General features: G+C 45.4%; 1 protein-coding gene across 2 annotated transcripts in view; it reads right to left on the bottom strand.

Moving 5' to 3' along the window:
• KCNAB3 (potassium voltage-gated channel subfamily A regulatory beta subunit 3) overlaps nucleotides 1-13471 on the bottom strand; it is a 50075-nt gene extending 36604 nt beyond the window's left edge. For both annotated transcript variants that reach the window (XM_033924912.1, XM_033924913.1), the window contains exons 1-3: nucleotides 13248-13471; nucleotides 9341-9384; nucleotides 5268-5305 (exon numbers count right to left, since the gene is read on the bottom strand). In XM_033924912.1, coding sequence (XP_033780803.1) covers nucleotides 5268-5305; nucleotides 9341-9384; nucleotides 13248-13471 — 306 coding nt within the window. The remainder of the gene's footprint in view (nucleotides 1-5267; nucleotides 5306-9340; nucleotides 9385-13247) is intronic.
• Between the last annotated feature and the right edge of the window lie 7424 nt (nucleotides 13472-20895).

Below are 20895 nucleotides of genomic sequence, written 5' to 3'. Positions count from 1 at the left end.
GTTATGGAGAGGTTGCCAAGACTCATCAAGCCTGATGACTATTATCCGATGCTGCTTATCCATGTTGGCACTAATGATACTGCCAGATGCCTCCGAAAATGTATCCAAAGTGACTTTGTGGCTCTAGGAGAGAAGGTGAAGAAGTCAGGTGCGCAGGTGGCATTTTCATCCATCCTCCCTGTCGAGGGTAAAGGCCAGGGCAGAGATGTTCGCGTCCTGGAGATGAATGCTTGGCTACATGGATAGTGTCGTTGAGAGCATTTTGGCTTCCCGGACCATGGGATGATTTTCTAAGGGCTGCTGAATAAGGATTGTGTGCATCTATCAAAGAAGGGAAGAAGTGTATTTGGCAGCAGACTGGCTAATCTATTGAAGAGGGTTTTAAACTAGAAGCGATGGGGTAGGATGATCAAAGCCCCCAGGTGAGTATAAGCCCTCAGAGAAGTAAATCACTGAATACCTCTACACGGATGGGGAAAGGAGGCAAGGTGTGGAAGACAGTACATACTAATGCTCAAAGTATGGGAAATAAGATTCTGGATCCAGAAGCTGTAATGGAAGAAGATGAGTTGGATATAGTGGCGATCACAGAAACATGGTTCACAGAGAACCATGACTGGGATATAGTTATTCCAGGCTATAATCTGTTCAGGAAAGACAGGGAAGGAAGAAAAGGAGTAGTGTTATATGTTAAAGATCATATTAAAGCCACACAATTGCAGGATCTGCAGGGCAAGGAAGAGGCACTGTGGATCAATTTGGAAAGAGGGAATGGTGAATATATTTACATTGGTGTGATGTTCAGACTTCCTTCACAGATGGAAGAATTGGACAGAGATTTAATAGTAGACATTCAGAATATATCTAAAAAAAGGGAAAGTCTTGCCAATAGGTGATTTTAACATGCCGGATGTTGATTGGGGTATCCCTATTGCAGGGTCTTCTAGAAGTAAGGAGATCCTGGATTCTCTACAAGGAAAACTGTTCTAGCAGTTGGTAATGGAACCCACGCGGAATGGGGGTCATACTGGACTTAGTGCTTACAAATAGGGAAAGTGTTTCTGATGTTACAGTGAGTGATCTGGCATCCAGTGATCAATGCATGGTACGATTTAATATTAAGATGGGTATAGAGATGGCTCATTCAAAAACAAAGGTTCTAGACTTTTATTTTAAAAAAACTAACTTTGTTCAGATGGGGGATTACGTCAAGGAACTGTTGTCTGGATGGGAACATCTGGAAAGAGTAGGAATGCAGTGGGCAAAATGTAAAGGAGTTATTGTAAGAGCAACAAACCTTTTTGTGAGGCAAGTAAGTAAAAGTAAGAGAAAAAGAAGGTTGCTTTGGTTCTCAAAAGTAGTAGCTTAAAAGGTAAGGAATAAGAGGTTAGCTTTCATAAACTACAAAAGATCGCAGAAAGAGGAAGACAGGCAAAAATATCTTTAAAAGTTAAGATAGACTGGTCAAGTAGTCAGGAAAGCAAAGATGCAAATGGAAGAAAAAACAGCTGACATGGTAAAATAGGGAGACAACATTTTTTTTAGATATATCAGTGACATGAAGAAGTGCAAAAAGTGGCATTGTGAGACTCAAAGGTGAAGGGGAGAAGTATGTAGAAGCTGATAAAGAAAAGGCCGAATTGGTTAACAAATATTTCTGCACAACAAAAAGTCATTTTAGTCATTCAGTGGCTGTTTCTGGCTAGGTAAATAGCTTTGAATAGGGGTAGACTCAGTGGTATAGTAAGGAGGGCGAGCCATACCGGATGCCACTCAGCAACTCTCGCACCCCCTTCCCCTCACCTCTTTAATTCTTTGCCAGCACAAGCAACTTCTCAGGCCTGCTGCGTGCGCCAGCCTGGATCCCCTCCGACATCGCTTCCGGGTTCACGGAGACAGGAAATGATGTCAGATGGAAAGCCAAGGCTGGAGAAGCTGCTTGCACTGGAAAAGATTTAAAGTGGTGTGGGCGGAAAGTGAGGGCGCAAGAGTGACACGGAGGGTGGGGAGGTAGCCAAGAAGTACCACTGCCTAGGGTGGGCTCCTATCAGGTGCCCTCTGGGCTTCTAATTATAGGTTCACAGTTGTAGAATTACCCCCTTAGATTGTGTGCTCTTTAACAGAGGGATACAGCGTTCCCACGGTCGTTCGCGGTCGGCGGTTGGCGGTCCTGGTCATTTGCGGTATTTTCCGACCGCGAACTGCTGGCAAGGAGAGGGCAGTGGGAGAAGCAGGAGAGAGTAGCCGGAGTGCCATGAGTACAGGAAATCCCTCGCACTACGCTTCGACCGCCTCTTCCTGCACTAAGTCGGGCCTTATCCAATCAGGAGCTGCTTTGATTGGATAAGGCCCGACTTAGTGCAGGAAGAGGCGGTCGGAGCGTACCGCGAGGGATTTCCTGCACTCGCGGCACTCCAGCTGCTCTCCTGCTGCCCTCTCCGGCTGTCCTCTTTAGGCTCTCCCATGAAAAACCGTATTTGCGGTTTTTCGAGATTCGCGGGGGTTCCTGGAACGGAACCCCCGCGAATCTCGGGGGAGTACCATATATTGATCTTGAACACTTATCACTAATGCCATATACTTTCAGGGGGGAATTCATCAAGGGGTGCTAACTGATTTAGTGTTCACTAAAGCCCATATTCTCTATATGTCAGTCACGCAACAATAAAATACAGTGCCTTATATACAGCAGTTTTCTATGAGGCATCTATGGTGGCGCAATGGCGCTTTGAAGAGAATCACGCCTCCGTGAAAGAGAGGCGCCGGAAATGTCGGCCAGCGTCTTCCAGGCCTACATTTCCGGCGCCTGTCTTTGCCATGAATCCCGCCTGTGTCGGCGCTCTAAGGCACCTAATGCCACTTCCAGGGTGAGCGACACCCATAGTGGCGTTAGGCACCTCCAGAGGCGTGATCCCGGCGCTCTTAGTTTAGGCGTTTTAAATTTATTGCCAATCGCCATTTCAAACGGCGTTTCATAATTTACTTAGGCGCCAGAAGGGCACCTAAGTTTCAATGCTGTTTATAGAATCTCCCTGTAAATGCTAAGATGCCCTTTTAGATTCCTACGGGCATCTTAGCATATAACGCACGCTAAATCAGTTAGCAAGCACTAAATCGGTTAGTGCCCTTAGATGACGCCCCCATGGTAGGCCTATAAAAATGATAAGGATTAGGAGAATGGTCAGGAACTAGAAACAAGAGAATGACACGGGGACAAATTTTCCCCTGTCCCCGTAGGAACTCATTTTCCCGTCCCTGCCCCATTCCTGCAAGCTCTGTCCTCACTTGCACGAGCCTCAAACACTTTAAAATCATAAGTGTTCGAGGCTCGTGTGGTTGAGGCAGAGCTTACAGGAATGGGGCGGGGATCGGGTCAACGCCAAAATTCGCAGGACAGGGAAATTGACTTCCTGTGGAAACAGGGACAAATTTGTCCCCGTGTCATTCTCTAAACTGCACCACTCTCGAAATCAAAATGTAGCAGAAGTGAGCCAAGCACAGGAAAAATGAAGCCATTATGACATCACTAATGAGGTTGGCTCTTAGGCATTGGAGGAATGAGGCATTATGATGTCACACTACCAGCTCTGGTCTGGTTATCAGAGGCTGAAACTTCTCACACTGTTTATTTATTCAATTTTCTATACTAATCTTCCAAGTAGAAAATAACATGGGGACAAAGATGTTCCCTTACCCCCGTGGGAACTCATTTTCCCATCCCCCGTGAGTTATGTTCATGTCCCTGTCCCATTCCTGCAAGCTCTGTCCTCGTCTGCACAAGCCTCAAACACTTTAAAACCATAAGTGTTCAAGGCTTTACTTTTTAATATATTTTTGGCACCACTATTGACATTATGTCAATCTATAGGATTTCACGTTTTTGCCTATGCTGATGATATACAGTTATTGTACCCCTTAAACAATAACAACTTAAATGAAATCTTGACAATTAATGGAAAACTTGAGCAAATTCATCATTGGCTAGATAAAAACAGATTGGCCCTTAATATCAAAAAAACAAATATTATGCTTTTTCCTTGGAAGGAAAGTTTTTCTTTAGTTGCTCCTATTTTGATTCAAAATGTTCCTCTTCAATTAGTCAAAAATACTAAAATTCTAGGAGTAATTTTTGATAGTAAACTTAATTATCATGATCACATTAGTAGTATTGTTAAAACTACCTTCTATAGGTTGCGTAAAATTCGATCTATCTCCAAATTCCTCTGTCCCAAAGCACTTAATATTCTTATTCACTCTTTGGTGATGTCTAAAATCGATTATTGCAATTCACTATTTACAGGAATTGCTCTTCAAGAAATTAAACGACTACAAATAATTCAAAATGCTTCAATTAAATTAATAACAAAATCTAAAAAATTTGATCATGTGACACCACTCCTTAAAAAGGCTCATTGGCTACCAGTCATTCATAGAATTACTCATAAACTATGTACAATTATCTTTAAAACACTAGAAAATAAGACTCCAGCATTTTTATTTAGGTTGCTCATCCCCTATTCAATTCAAAGAATTTTACGATCAAGTGAACGGAACCTTTTATCAATTCCTTCGCTTAAAATTATTAGTACAAGAAGACAATTTATCTTCTCATGTACAGCTCCTCAGACTTGAAATGCGCTTCCCATGTTTTTACGGGAAGAGAAGGTGTTTGGGAAATTTAAAAGCGAGTTAAAAACCTTTTTGTTTAAAGATGCATTTGCAAATTAATTATCAATTTTATTTTACTGAGTTATTTTAGTGAATTATTTTGCTTTTACTTGTCTTCCTACTTCCTTTTGTATTTTCCTTGTATGTTCTCTCTTTACTAGAAAAAAATGTATTTCACCCCCTCATACCTTTTGTTTATATTATAATTAATTAAGTGTATGTTATGTTTTGGTTTCCTTAAAAAATGTATATTTTGCTGTACATCGCTTAGAAATTCGATTAAGCGATTCAACAAGCCAATTAATAAACTTGAAACTTGAAACTTGTAAAGGCAGAGCTTTCAGGAATGGGGCGGGGTCAGCGACTGCGACATAATTCATGGGGACAGGACGAGGAAATTGAGTTTCTGAGGGGATTGGGACAAATTTGTCCCCCTGTCATTCTCTACTAGAAATCCAAGGGAAGTCAACCATGCAAAAGGGAGGGGTGGGAAAAACACAGGCGCTGGGTGAGCTGAGGTGGGCAAAGAGAGACAAAAATTGATGGGCAGGAACTAAAGGATCCAGGTACAAGAATAGGTGAACGGGGAACCCACTTACTTCATTGGAGATCTGAGATCCAAACGTTACCCAGGTGCCTACAGGAGCAGAGACAAAGGAGCAGAAGTTAGACCCGCGTCTGCTCACAGGGTCAGTGAGAAGGAATGGACAGCAGATTTAACGTTTACCATCTTAAGCTTATATAATTTTGTTGTACTGAATTTGTTGCTTGACGTTGAGTGAGATGGTGTGGTAGTCGTGTTAGTCCACTTTTTTAAAGGCAATAAATAGAAAGAAAACAAAGAAAGAATCTATTTTTGATTCATTTTTGAAGGTAATATTTTCTTCTTCAGATCAGAAATGAGCAAATGTTGACAGATATCAGAATATACTGTATAAGTGAAAGATAAAAGCATTCCAGTGACAATCTCATGGGAAGAAGGACACGGTACTACTCGAAAGGGTCCAGAAAAGAGTAACTAAGATGGTTAAGGGGCTGGAGGAGTTGCCATACAGTGAAAGATTAGAGAAACTGGGCCTGTTCTCCCTTACACAGAGGAGATTGAGAGGGGACATGATCGAAACATGCAAGGTACTGAAGGGAATAGACTTAGTAGATAAAGACAGGTTGTTCAAACTCTCCAAGGTAGGGAGAACGAGAGGGCACTCTCTAAAGTTAAAAAGGGATCGATTCAGTATGAACGTAAGGAAGCTCTTCTTCACCCAGAGAGTGGTAGAAAACTGGAACGCTCTTCCGGAGGCTGTTATAGGGGAAAACACCCTCCAGGGATTTAAGACAAAGTAGATAAAGACAGGTTGTTCACCCTCTCCAAGTTAGGGAGAACGAGAGGGCACGCTCTAAAGTTAAAAGGGGATAGATTCTGTACAAACGTAAAGAAGTTCTTCTTCACCCAGAGAGTGGTAGAAAACTGGAACGCTCTTCTGGAGTCTGTTATAGGGGAAAACACCCTCCAGGGATTCAAGACAAAGTAGATAAGACAGGTTGTTCAACCTCTCCAAGGTAGAGAGAACGAGAGGGCACTCTCTAAAATTGAAAGGGGATAGATTCCATACAAACATAAGGAAGTTCTTCTTCACCCAGAGAGTGGTGGAAAACTGGAACGCTCTTCTGGAGTCTGTCACAGGGGGAATCACTCTCCAGGGATTCAAGACAAAGTTAGACAAGTTCCTGCTGAACCGGAACGTACGCAGGTGGGGCTAGTTTCAGTTAGGGCGCTGGTCTTTGACCAGAGGGCCGCCACGTCAGCGGACTGCTGGGCACCGATGGACCACTGGTCTGACCCATAAGCAGCAATTCTTATGTTCTTATGAGATAGGGGCTGGGTGAGAAACAGGGATTGCTGGAATGCTTTTACCTTTCACTTGTATACTCTGATATTTGTCGTGCAAAACACAGCAATAAGGCTAACGTTCAAGAAATCACGGTTTGACTGCCGCACATTGGCTCCCTATACAAGCTCACATTATTTATAAATGGATGATCATGTTTGACCCCAGGGTTTAGAGCTACAGCCTCAGCAGCCTGAGGTTGTGGGTTCAAATCCCATGCTGCTCCTTGTGACCCTGGGCAAGTCACTTAAGGGCAAATTCTATAAGAAGCGCCCAAAAGTTAGGCGCCCAATCAGGCCCTCTTCAGCGCGATTCAAGTAAAACCGGGCGCTGTTTAGTGAATCGCGCTGAGCGGGAACCTATTTTGGAGGCGCCCAGGAAATAGGCCAGCTCTAGGCACAACTAAAAGCCTGGCTGAGCGCTTAAGCACGCTTAAGAGCAGCGATCCTGTAACAAAGCCACAGCCCACGGCCTAACCTGCATAGCGCCTATTTTTTTGAAGGCCGCCTAGAGTTTGAGAGGCGAGTTGATCCAGGATCGCGCTTTCTCGATGGGCGCCTAGGTTTCAATCGGTGCTGACTAAAAAAGCTTCATTGAGCGTGTTCTTCAATTTAGTTGGGCGCCTATCTAGTTGGGCGCTTCCGAAATAGGTGCCTAACTTAAGGCGCTGGTTACAGAATTTGGGCCTTAATCCCCCATTGCTCCAGGTACATTAGATAGAGTGTGAGCCCACCAGGACAGAGAGGGCAAAATGCTCGAGTACCTGAATGTAAACCACTTAGACTACAAGTGTTATATAAATACTAAAAATAAATACAAAGTGGGGCACCAGAAGATGTGACTGAACTTCTTCAAATCTCATTCAGAAGAAGAACATCTACTGTTGATGATAGTCCACTTTGATGTTTCCTTTCTAGAGGCCAGTGGTCTCCAACTCCAACCCTTTGCGGGGCCACATTTTGGAGTTGTAGGTACTTGGAGGGCCTCAGAAAAAAAAAAAATAGTTAATGTCTTATTAAAGAAATGACAATTTTGCATGAGGTAAAACTCTTTATAAATCTTTCCTTTTGGCTAAGTCTTAATAATAATATTGTCATTTATAGCTAACGAGACATAGGATCAAGAAACGGTTTTATTTTACTTTTGTGATTATGATAAACATATCGAGGGCCTCAAAATAGGTCCTGGCGGGCCGTGAGTTTGAGACCACTGAGTTAAGGGGAACAGTTAATCTGCTGGCTGGGTTGGAGGGCAGAGGGGAGAACAGGACAATCAAGCCATTGTGACATCATTGATGAGGCTGGCTCTTATTGGTGGACTGAGGCATTATGACATCACAGTCTCAGCTCTGCTTCCCAAAGGCAAACAGGATGTCATGGTTACAGTTAAGCCAGTGGTCTCCAACTCAAACCCTTTGCAGGGCCACATTTTGGATTTGTAGGTACTTGGACGGCCTCAGAAAAAAATAGTTAATGTCTTATTAAAGAAATGACAATTTTGCATGAGGTAAAAAAAAACTCTTTATAGTTTATAAATCTTTCCTTTTGGCTAAGTCTTAATAATCATATTGTCATTTATAGCTAAAGAGACATATGATCAAAAAAACGGTTTTATTTTATTTTTGTGATTATGATAAAAAAATACCGAGGGCCTCAAAATAGTACCTGGCGGGCCGCGAGTTTGAGACCACTGTTTTAGAGGAATAAAATATAAGGGATTACGAGGAGCCACTGAAAAGTTCTCCGCCCAACCAACAAAGCTGCGGCAGCGTCTTTCGAGGGCTATACACTTAATCCAGCGATTTTCCGTCTGAAAAATACAGAAAGAAAAAAAAGTGGAAATTCGCTGGACTAAGTGTATAGTTGGGCTGAGAAATTTTCAGCGGCCCTTCATATATCAAATAAACTGGATATTGATACTTGACAGAGCTCACAATTAAGAAGGCGAATAGAATGCTAGGTATAATCAAGAAAGGTATTACAACCAGAACGGAAGATGTTATCCTGCCGTTATATCGGGCAATGGTGCGCCCGCATCTGGAGTACTGTGTCCAATATTGGTCGCCGTATCTTAAGAAGGATATGGCGATACTCGAGAGGGTTCAGAGGAGAGTGACACGACTGATAAAGGGTATGGAAAGCCTATCACATGTCGAAAGATTAGAGAAACTGGGCCTCTTTTCCCTGGAGAAGCGGAGGCTTAGAGGGGACATGATAGAGACTTACAAGATCATGAAGGGCATGGAGAAAGCGGAGAGTGACAGATTTTCTAAACTCTCAAAAAACTACAAGAACGAGAGGGCACTCGGAAAAATTGAGGGGGGACAGATTCAGAACCAATGCTAGGAAGTTCTTCTTCACCCAAAGGGTGGTGGACACCTGGAATGCGCTTCCAGAAAGTGTGATACGACAGAGTACGCTACTGGGTTTCAAGAAGGGATTGGATGGTTTCCTGAAGGAAAAGGGATTGAAGGGGGATACTATGCATAGAGGATACTATGCAGGTCCTGGACCTGATGGGCCGCCGCGTGAGCGGACTGCTGGGCATGATGGACCTCGGGTCTGATCCAGCGGAGGCACTGCTTATGTTCTTGTTCTTATGAGATATGAAAGGGTGCAATGATATACTTTTTTTCTTAATACAGGGGATACTTGTGATAATAGTGAGTATGGTGATAACGCTGATATTGAAGTTTGCTATGATGATAAAAGGACTGATGAGAACTGACTATGTTAAAGCCATTGTGGATAATGTGACTTTCCTGCCCCACCACAGAGACTCACCAAGGCCCAGACAGGACACACGCAGTCCGGACTTCCCCAGGTTCCTGGTGGAAAACAGAAGAGGTCAGAGGTCAGTGCCCTTTGGCTTTATTGACTAAGGGTTAGCGATGCTTTCTGCCATCTTCCAAAGGCTGTAGCTTCTGACCTTTGACCTGAGCTCTTTATAACAGACTCCAAGAGCAATGAGGGTGTTAAACAGATGGATAGGGGGGTTACAGAGAGGGCTACCAGATTTTCCAAACAGAAAATCTGGACCCATGGCCCCGCCCTGTTCTAGCTGGCCACATCCTATTCTGCTCCAGGCCCGCCCCCCAGCCCTGCCCCATGCCCCGCCTCCCATGACCTGCTTGAGCAATGAGCCGTCCAGAATCCCCATGTCCTCAAAAGAAGAATATGTCCAGGGAAATCCAGACATTTGGTAACCCTAGTTACAGACCTATGAGAGGGCACAACTCCTAGTTCATATAAAAGAGGAGTCTTATAGACTGCTAGTGGCTAGTGGCTGCTAGTGAACTCTTTTCTGCCCTCTCTTCCATCACTTCTCTGCTCTCATATTTTTCCCTTTCTTTACTCTCCCTTCTCTATCACTGAGCGATGCGGTTCTGGGAGCTGCTGCTGTTCCTGTGTGCAAAATGCACAAAGTCAGTCTGTGTGTGCCTGAAACTGATTGGAAGGCCACAGGCAGAAGAATTAAGGCAGAAAAATGCTGTGTTGAGCAACATTTCTCCTCTGTGAGTTATGAAGCATCAGGCACAGTTTCTCCGTCTTCATCTGTCAGGGTAGCCTGTCTCCAGAAAAGCAGATTTTCTGCTGATACTGTACGGCAGGGCTGCCCAAGTCCGGTCCTCGAGATCTACTGGCAGGCCAGGTTTTCAGGATATCCACAAAGAACATGCATGAGAGAGATTCGCATACCGAGAAGGCAGTGCAGGCAAATCTCTCTCATGCATATTCATTGTGGATATCCTGAAAACCTGGCCTGCCAGTAGATCTCGAGGACCGGACTTGGGCAGCCCTGCTGTATGGGAACCAAACTCTTTCTTATAAGCCCCTACTTCAAGCTGCACAGAACTTCTTTCTCCCACTATCCCTCAACAAGGGCTAAGGATTAAAATCTTGAAAGCCCCCATCCCCACTCTAGAAGAGAGCATGGCAAATCCAGAATGTTCTCACAGGAATACCCCATGACAGTGGGCTAAATCCGGCGTATTATCACAGAATATGGATCTTCAAGGATTAGTGCAGGGATTTCAAAGTCCCTCCTCGAGGGCCGCAATCCAGTCGGGTTTTCAGGATTTCCCCAATGAATATGCATTGAAAGCAATGCATGCACATAGATCTCATGCATATTCATTAGGGAAATCCTGAAAACCCGACTGGATTACGGCCCTCAAGGAGGGACCTTGAGACCCCTGGATTAGTACATATTAAAGGCCCCTTTTACAAAGCTGCGGTAGTGACCCTCGATGTGGTAAATGCCACGCAGCATATAGTAACTTAATAGGCTTTATCACATTTGCCATGCGGGCAGTGGTGTACCTAGGGCAGGGGTAGGCAATTCCGGTCCTCGAGAACTGGAGCCAGGTCAGGTTTTCAGGATATCCACAATAAATATGCATGAGATAGATTTGCATCTCAAGGAGGGAGTGCATGCAAATCCATCTCATACATATTCATTGCGGATATCCTGAAAACCTGACCTGGCTCCGGCTCTCGAGGATCAGAATTGCCTACCCCTGACCTAGGGTATGTGACACCCGGGGCCCATCATTTTTTGACCCCCCCCTCTCCCCCCAGACCATCATTTTTTTGACACACACCCTTGGTACGCCACTGCTACGGTTCTTCTCTTCAATATAAACTTCTATATAACACAGTGGAAAATCCGGTGCTAGAAAAAGGCGAAGAAGCCGGTGGGAGCGACAAAAGCGCCATATAAGGAACGCCCTCCCAATCTGGCTCTATCCCGCCCCCTTCGTGACACCACCAGACAACGTTCTCAGCCATTGGTCGACCTTGCCTGGGCGCTGCGACCCCAGGCACCAGAACACTTATCGTTTTTGTTCTCTTCGCAGCCCAAAACGATCAGCGTTCTGGCTCCTGGGGTCACAGCGCCCAGGCAAGGTCGACCAATGGCTGAGAATGCTGTCCGGTGGCGTCACAAAGGGAGCTGGATAGAGCCAGATCGGGAGGGCATTTCTTAAAGGGCGCTTTTGCCACTCCCACCAGCTTCTTAGCCTTTTACTTGGCCGCGGGGGTAGACTGGCAGCCGTGCTGAAGTGCAGGTCCCAGGAGGTTCCGAACCTGGCTAGTTGTGCACCCCCCTAGGGCATGCACCCAGGGCGGTCCTCCCCCCCCGCCCTTGGTACGCCACTGCATGCGGGAATCACTACCGTGGCTTTGTAAAAGGGGCCCTAGGTTTGTTAACCTTTGTTAACAAATTTAGGGGACCTTTTGACGATGCACATGCAAAGCATGGAAGAAGTTCTCAACGAGCATCACGGCATAGCATAGATTAAGCCAGTGGTTCCCAACCCTGTCCTGGAGGACCACCAGGCCAATTGGATTTTCAGGCTAGCCCTAATGAATATGCACGAGAGAGATCTGCATATAACGGAAGTGACAGGCATGCAAATCTGCTCCATGCATATTCATTAGGGCCATCCTGAAAACCCGATTGGCCAGGTGGTCCTCCAGGACAGGGTTGGGAACCTAATATGCAATATGTCAATGGTCTAAAAGTACAGGCCTCCATATTTTGAGAAATGAATTAGAATTGTGTTTTTTTCGCAATGGCGCTTTCAAATTTAGTGGTTATACAAACTGTGTTCCACCATACCATGTACATGAAAATAACTGAAATGAACCACAAAAAAGCCCCCCAAATCTTACCATTGATTACGATTGGTTACTAATATCATATAGGATACAATTTACAATTTTAACGTCGACACATAAATCGTTTCATCGGCAACAGCCAAATTACCTTCATTCTTTAACCAAACCATAGACTCCATTACGAACATTAAGATCGTTACAAGATAATAGTTTGGTTGCACCGTCAGTCAAAAGGACTAAACGGGAATTTGCCCGTTCAAAAGGTGCCTTCTTTTATTTGGAATCGGCTTCCTAGTGAGATTCGGCTAGAGATGAATTTCAAAGCTTTTGAAAACCCTTTTGAAAACTTAGGCCTCCTTTTAGGAAACTGCGATATCGGTTTTCTAGCACGGAGGAGCCGCGCTGAAGGGCCCGCGCTGCTCCCGACGCTCATGTTCCTATGAGCGTCGGGAGCAGCGCGGGCCATTCAGGGCGGCTCCCTGCGCTAGAAAACCGATATCGCAGTTTCGTAAAAAGAGAGGGTTAGTCAATCTAGCGTTTGGGCAAGATATTCCTCAGAATGGCCGCATTTATTGATTGTTTGTACTGATCGTCTTTGGGTTGGATCCAGAAAATTTATCTGCATAAACAGCAATGTAAAATGATATTTCTGTTTAACCCCCGTCCCCTGCGATAGCGGTTTTTAGTGCAGGCTGGTGCGCTGCTCCCGACTCTCATAGAGTTCCTATGAGCGTCGGGAGCAGCGCAGAGCATTCAGCGTGCCGGCCTGCACTAAAAACCGCTATTGTGGTTTTGTAAAAGGAAGGGATGGGGACGGTAAGATAGATCTTTTCTCTTCGTAATGGACTTCCTTTTTTTATATATTATACTGTAAACTGCCACGAACAGTTGTATGCTCTGGCCGTATATCACATTTTAATAAACAGAAACAGAAAAAGTCCAGAAATGGTCCAAACTGTGTTCCCTGCCCCTGTGCCTACCACACAAATGCCATAAGCGTGCCACATGCAGAAAACTACCACATCAATACTGTTTCATGGGTTGCCAACTAGGTGCCGGGCATTTCTACCTGTACTTCATCCCCGTGGCTCTGGCTGTGGACTCCCGGATCAGCGCAGGAAACCGTGGCAAGTTGAGGTGGGCATTAGGGGTCACCCCTGCCGGTGCCCGGTATTTGGTTTGCTGGCCCATACTGGTTCCATTCTGCCCAGCAGAGGAACGGATACCACAGAGTCTTTCCTCGATGCTACGGCTCCTGAGTGTCTGCTCAGTGCAAGCGATGGACACCTGCATGGCGGGAGAAGGCAACACCGGGCTGGGGGGGGGTGGGGGGGTCCCAAGAGTGGAATTAGAGCACCCGGGCACTCGTTGCCATCTCTCCTTCCCCCTAATTCCCCTCAAGAGGTAAGCGAGGGGGGGTCTGGAGGGATGCTGGAGGTGGAGGGACTGGCACTGCAGCAGTGGGAAGCGGACAGCGCTTTGCAGGATACGCTAATACCTCTCCCCTGTTATTCTACAGAGCATCCCACCAGCCTGACCCCACTGCCGTTGTGAGATCCCACCCCCCTCATTCACCAGCTGCAAATATTCCCCTTCTCAGCCCCTGCCTCTCTTTAACCACTTCCCTGCTGTGTGCCAGGTGCCCAGGAAAGGGGACAGCGAGCGACGGAGAGAGATCCTGCAGTCTCGGCATCCGATGCAGAGTCGGTGACTGGCAGCCAGAGGCGTCTTAAAGAGACACCGCCGCTCCACTGCGGCACGTGTGCTCCAGACCCTGTTTCACCACAGAACACGTACGGCACAGGCAGCTGCAGTGCAAGCTTTACAAGTGTGCAGGCACACCGCCCCGCTAGAGGACAGGCATGACACAAACAGCAGCAGTGAAAGCTTCACACACACACAGCCCACTATAGAGCAGATATAATAATAATAATAATAACAACTTTATTTTGTATACCGCCATACCCAGAGAGTTCTAGGCGGTTCACAGCAATTAATTAAGATTACAGACAATGAAAAACATTGGAATTAGCATATTTTGGAGCGTACAGGCCATTGGAGTTGACAGGAATATACAAGAGTGTACAATAGCAAGGTAAAAAAAAATTTTTTACAGGAAAACCGGTCGTTGAAGTTAACTTGGTTTGGTGGGTACAATAAGAGGGGAAGGTGGAGGTTCACGTGGATTGAGGGGAGTTGAGGGGGTGGCACATAGGGCAGCAGTGAAAGCTTCACACACATACTGCCCCATTATAGAACACACACACACACTGCCCAAGTATACACACACACACACTGCCCAAGTATACACACACACACACACACACTGCCCAAGTATACACACACACACTGCCCAAGTATATACACACACACACACACTGTCCAAGTATACACACACACACACTGCCCAAGTATACACACACACACACACACTGCCAAAGTATACACACACACACACTGCCCAAGTATACACACACACACTGCCCAAGTATACACACACACACACTGCCCAAGTATACACACACACACACACACTGTCCAAGTATACACACACACACACTGCCCAAGTATACACACACACACACACACTGCCCAAGTATACATACACACACACACTGCCCAAGTATACACACACACACACACACACACACACACACTGCCCAAGTATACACACACACACACACTGCCCAAGTATATATACACACACATACACATATACATACTGCCCCATTATAGAGCACATACATCACACCCACACTACCACATTATAGAACACACACAAACTGCCCCATTACAGAACACACACTGCGCCGTTATAGAACACAGCACACACACAAACACACACTGCCCAAGTATATACAGACACACACACATAGACATACTGCCCCATTATAGAACACACACCACACACACTACCACATTATAGAACAGGTATGACACAACAACCAACAGCAGGTCAAGGTACACAAACACACAAACGCCTCACCATAGCACAGACATGACATAAACAGCAGCAGTGCAAGCCACACACACACACACTGTTCCACTATAGATCAGGAGTGGCACTCAGAGCGGCAGTGGAAGTTTCACATGCACAGTCTCACAAAAGTCCTTGGGGGGGGGGAACCAAAGATCTTTCTGCTCAAGTATAGGATTGGCCTTGCAACTGTGTATCCCTTGGGCCATGCCTGTGTCCGCCGAAGCCCCTTTTGAACAGTGAATGGCATTCCTGGCGTGCCACCCTGTACAACCACCTTCGCAGCTCCGCTACTTCTGGGTGTGTTGTTCTGCCACACTATGGGGCATCTGCGCACAGATCCGCTAGTGACCTTTGTGTAGACCAGCTTGATAAGCCTGCGAGACATGCTCTGCTCCAAACTCTCACAATCCAGAGACGGGGAAGCCAATTCTAGGGCCCTGATCTCTTCCACCAGAGGGTTTGGTTTTTTTTCAGGAAAATTTGGGCAATGAGTTACCCCCTCTAGTTCTTATTGTTGGCATTTCTCAAGTGATTCTAATGCACTCAGAAGTATGGCAGTGGAGATGAGGTGGGAACTTCCTCTGCCACCCCCCCCCCCCTTTAGGAGATCCTTAAAAAGAACTGCATTCTTCACATGCTTCATACATAAGAACATAAGAAATGCCTTCACCGAATCAGACCTCTGGTCCATCTAGTCCAGTGACCCGCACAGGCGGAGGCCAATCCAGGTGTTCCCTGTTTAAGACCTAGGCGTTCCTTGATGAAGTCCTTAAATTCCCGTAGCCCTCAATGTGATTTGCAAGGAGGTGTGCATCCAACTTGCACTTGAATCCCATAATGGAGGTTTCATAAGAACATAAGAAGTTGCCTCCACTGAGTCAGACCAGAGGTCCATCGTGCCCAGCGGTCCGCCCCCGCGGCAGCCCATCAGGTCCATGACCTGTGAAGTGGTCCCTGACTATTCCTATAACCTACCTATACCTTCTATCTCTAACCCTCAATCCCCTTTTCTTTTAGGAACCTATCATACATCCATATTATCTCTTTGTCTGTGATCAAGAATGTACTGTAACTCTTCTACACGACACCCGACTTAACTGATCGAGTTGACATGTATTACCTCTGTAAAATGCATTATCTTCTGCTATATGTATTATCTTCTGTAATAAGTAATATCTTCTGTGAAATTGTAATATCATAACTCTTCACTGTTCCTGTAACTTACTCCTATCCTGAAATGTAATTCTACTGGAATGTCCCAGATATTTTCTATATTGTAATCCGCCTAGAACCGCAAGGCACAGGCGGAATAGAAATCCCTAATGTAATGTAATCTAGACCCTCCTTGAACCCCTGTAGCGTGCTTCCATCACTACCTCCTCCGGGAGAGCATTCCAAGCATCCAGCACTCGCTGTGTAAAACAAAAGTTTCTGACATTAACTGTCGCCCCTCAATTTCAGTCTATGACCTCTCGTCCGAGTCACATTTGACAACGGCAATAGTGATGCTTCTTGCTCTATTTTGCCAAAACCTTTTAGTAATTTAAAAGTCTCTATCATGTCCCCTCTCAGTCTTCTCCTCTCAAGGGTGAACAAGCTCCCTCCCCTTTCTAGCTCAAAGCAGATGCAGTCTAAGATCTGTCATACCTAGGATCTTAATTTTCAAATTCCCCTCAAAAATAAAACATAATTTGATAAGGATCGTCCCGTGGTTGGTTACAATTCCATTCATCCACCATTACACTGAATGATCCCGTCAAAAATTCTCTTTTAAACTGAATGTACGTATTTACTTGAAGGGTGATGAATAGACAGATTACCCAGAGAATGTAATGCTCAACTACAGGGGTGTCCAACCCGTAAAAAAATTTTCTGGGGCCGCGGAAACGCTGCAGCAAGACAGAGGAGGGAGCCGGGGGCACAGAGGAAAACACTGCATCGCCCTCGACCAGGGCCACACAAAATACTTCACGGGGCCGCATATGGCCCTCGGGCCGCAGTTTGGACACCCCTGATTGGACCTCTAAGCATTCTTCACTGACCTGTTTGCATCTCATCATCACCCCAGATGCAACCATATGGCCTAAACATAGATGGGTTGGAGGTTTGATTTAATTAGGTTTTAATAACGTTTGTGCATTTGATCCTTGGTGGGCCATTCCATCTATTTTATGGAGTACTGTCGGACGCCTTCCTTTGGGATCTACCGCTAAAATGTTACTATCGTGTCTTCAACTAGTTCAAAATGCAGCGGTGAGACTCATATATGGGCTATGGAAATCGGAACACCTACTATATGAAACTACATTGGCTGCCCATAACCACAAGGATCAAGTTTCAATTAGGCATCACTGCTTTTAAGATCCTAAGAGGGAACGCCCCCACCTACTTAACAGACTTAACCACTCTGCTCCAGGGTGCCTCCAACATGCCGCGGCCAAGCTTATCTTTGCAAAAAGTAAATTCGATCACGTCTCACCGCTTCTTTCCAAGCTTCATTGGCTCCCGATAATTTCCAGAGTTCACTTCAAATGCATCTGCCTAACTTTCAAGATCCTCCACGGCACCCTTCCTCCATTAATTCCACTTTCTTGGAATTCCTCAAATCTTAATACCACCAGACCTACCCAAAAATTGAAATTATCCTTCCCCTCACTAAAAGACATTTCCCACCCAGGAAAACTGGGGACTTCCCTCCTCTTCAGATTCATCGAGTTCTGGAATAGCCTTGCCTCCCCTCTTCGGAACCTGAGTGCCCTCCAACTCTTCCGTAAACATCTGAAAACCTGGCTTTTCTCAAAAACCTAACACTCCCTCCTCTTCTGACATCCCAGCCCGCTAACACTCTTCCCTCTCCGATCTTCACCCATCCCTTCCTTGGAGTTCCTTTCTCATTACAATTCCTGTAAACCGTGCCAAGCTCCACAAATGTGGAGATGGCGCGGTATACAAACCCAAGATTTAGTTTAGTTTAGTTTAGTTTAGTTTAGTTATTCCACCAGAAATCTTTTCCATTTTAAATTCTCAGCATGCAACAATATAAAGTCTACCAGGCAAATGACCTTCTCCATCCAATATCAATTAGCAAAATGCTGGAACCAGCTACCACTTACACTACAACCTTGTGACTACTGTCTCAGGTTCTAAAAACTTTTAAAAACATTTCTTATAGTAACATAGTAATGTAGTATATGACGGCAGATAAAGACCCGAATGGTCCATCCAGTCTGCCAAACCTGATTCAATTTAAATTTTTTTTAAAATTTTTTCTTCTTACCTATTTCTGGGCAAGAATCCAAAGCTCTACCCGGTACTGTGCTTGGGTTCCCACTGCCGAAATCTCTGTCAAAACCTACTCCAGCCCATCTACACCCTCCCAGCCTCTGAAGCCCTCCCCAGCCCATCCTCCCCCAAATGGCCATATACAGACACAGACCGTGCAAGTCTGCCCAGTACTGGCCTTAGTTCTTCACTATTTACTATTATTTTCTGATTCTAGATCCTCTGTGTTCATCCCACACTTCTTTGAACTCCGTCACCGTTTTCCTCTCCACCACCTCTCTCGGGAGCGCATTCCAACCCTGAATGAACTGAATAGCAATTGTAAAAGACCCTTCCTAAACTGTCTAATGCAACTCCAAGGACAAAATGAAGAGCCAACGATGACCTTCTTCTACTTGTAACTATCTATTTGTAACTACAACTTAATTGCATCGATAGTTGCACTGATCTACCTATACTAACAACCATATTGAATGTCCGTGTCAAACTATGCATTGTAACTTCCTGAGTAACCGATCCAATCTATTGTAATGGAATCCGACCCCCACACACACATTGAAGGTGGTAAATAGAGAATGACACGGTGACAAAATTCATCACCGTTCCCGTCCCCGCAGATAACCGCGGGAAATAATCCCATGTCATTTTCTAGTGTCTATTTCAACCTCAGTCCTTCTACACCAGCATTCTTCAAAGCAAAGCTTGTGGGTCAGTGGTTGTGGCCATTCATACTCTGATTCTTATGTGAGCCAAGGATAATGAAGCCATTGTGACATCACTGATGTGATTGGCTCTTAGGCATTGGTGTAATGAGGCATTATGACATCACAATATCTGCTCTGGATACCAGAGACTATCATTCTGTAGTGTCTGTTTCAACCTCAGTCCTTCTACACCAGCATTCTTCAAAGCAAAGCTTGCGGGTCAGTGGTTGTGGCCATTCATACTCTGATTCTTCCCTCTCTCCTTAAAGAATGACATGAAGATGGTTTCCCGCGGTTATCCGCGGGGACGGGGACAGTGATGAATTTTGTCACCGTGTCATTCTCCAGTGGTAAATTAATATTGTAGTTTCAATCACAAAAGGCAGGCAGATCTTGCTGCCCCTCTTCTTTCAAACCACAATATGGATGCTAACAACCCCGGTGGTAGAAATGGAGGGTGTTCCTACCCAGTCTTTGGAGCACACCCAGTCAGTTGAATTTTTAGCATGCACACAATATGCATACAATGGAGGTAATACAGGCACATTTATTTATATCAAACTTACTATACTGCCTTTAACTATGTTGGTGCAAAATGTACAAACCAAAGAAAAATCCAACAGAAACTGCAGTGAAACTAGCAGCAAGCAAAAACCAAAACAATAGCAGGCTATGTACAAGATGCAGGCACTATTTATTTTAACTGTAATGGAATATACAACCTTATTGCCAACCAAGGGACCCGACACGGTCCGTGTTTCGGAAAACACACCTTCCTCAGGGGTCCATGGTAGATAAGGTTTTTGTAACAAACAGCATAAAAAAGGAGCAAACGAGTGCCTGAATAAGTGCAATGCTGGATTTTAGAAAAACGTTGTGATCAAGGCAGAAAAAATGCCGCAACGTTTTTGTAAAATCCAGCATTGCACTTATTCAGGCACTCGTTTGCTCCTTTTTTATGCTGTTTGTTACAAAAACCTTATCCACCATGGACCCCTGAGGAAGGTGTGTTTTCCGAAACACGGACCGTGTCGGGTCCCTTGGTTGGCAATAAGGTTGTATATTCCATTACAGTTAAAATAAATAGTGCCTGCATCTTGTACATAGCCTGCAGGTGCAAAATGTACACCTTAAAATAAGGGCAAGAAACTACTGTGGGTATCCTGAACATCGAACTAGCCAGGTGAGCTCCCAGTACTAGGTTGAGAACCCCTGCAGGAGAAGAAACAGTGTCAATGAGAGAGTCTCGCCCCACTCCTGTAAATCCATAACCCTCCCTTGCAGCTCGGAAACGGCAAGGATCAGAAAGATGCAGTGTGCACGGTGACCCATCAAAAGCGCGCTGGACTTTGGCGCGCCGACAATCCCGCCGTGACATTTGCGGGCAGGACATATGCACGCCACTGCTCCTGCCACCTGCAAGTTATACTGTTAGCGCTGTGAGGGGGAGGGTGTACGGGAAACCCCCCCCCCCCGGTACATGTACAAGTCCCCCCAACTACACTGAAAAACTCCCGACCACTGAAAACTGCCCCCAACCCCCCCCCCCCCACAACGGGAGCACGAGGACTTGTTCATGTACTGGAGGGGGTTCCCCACCCATACCCTCCTCACGGTGCTAACGGTTATATGTCCTGCGCTCAATTGTTACGGTACCGTTTGCACAGGTTAGAGAAGTTAGAACCATTGTCACAGAGGGATGAAAAATGCTGAGAGCCAGGAGAGGGCGGACAACGAGAGAGAGAAGGAGG

This window comes from Geotrypetes seraphini, chromosome 16 (genome assembly GCF_902459505.1).
Source record: "Geotrypetes seraphini chromosome 16, aGeoSer1.1, whole genome shotgun sequence".
NCBI lineage: Eukaryota > Metazoa > Chordata > Amphibia > Gymnophiona > Dermophiidae > Geotrypetes > Geotrypetes seraphini.
Note: the sequence above shows the minus strand (reverse complement) of the source record. Positions and strands in the feature narration are given on the sequence as shown.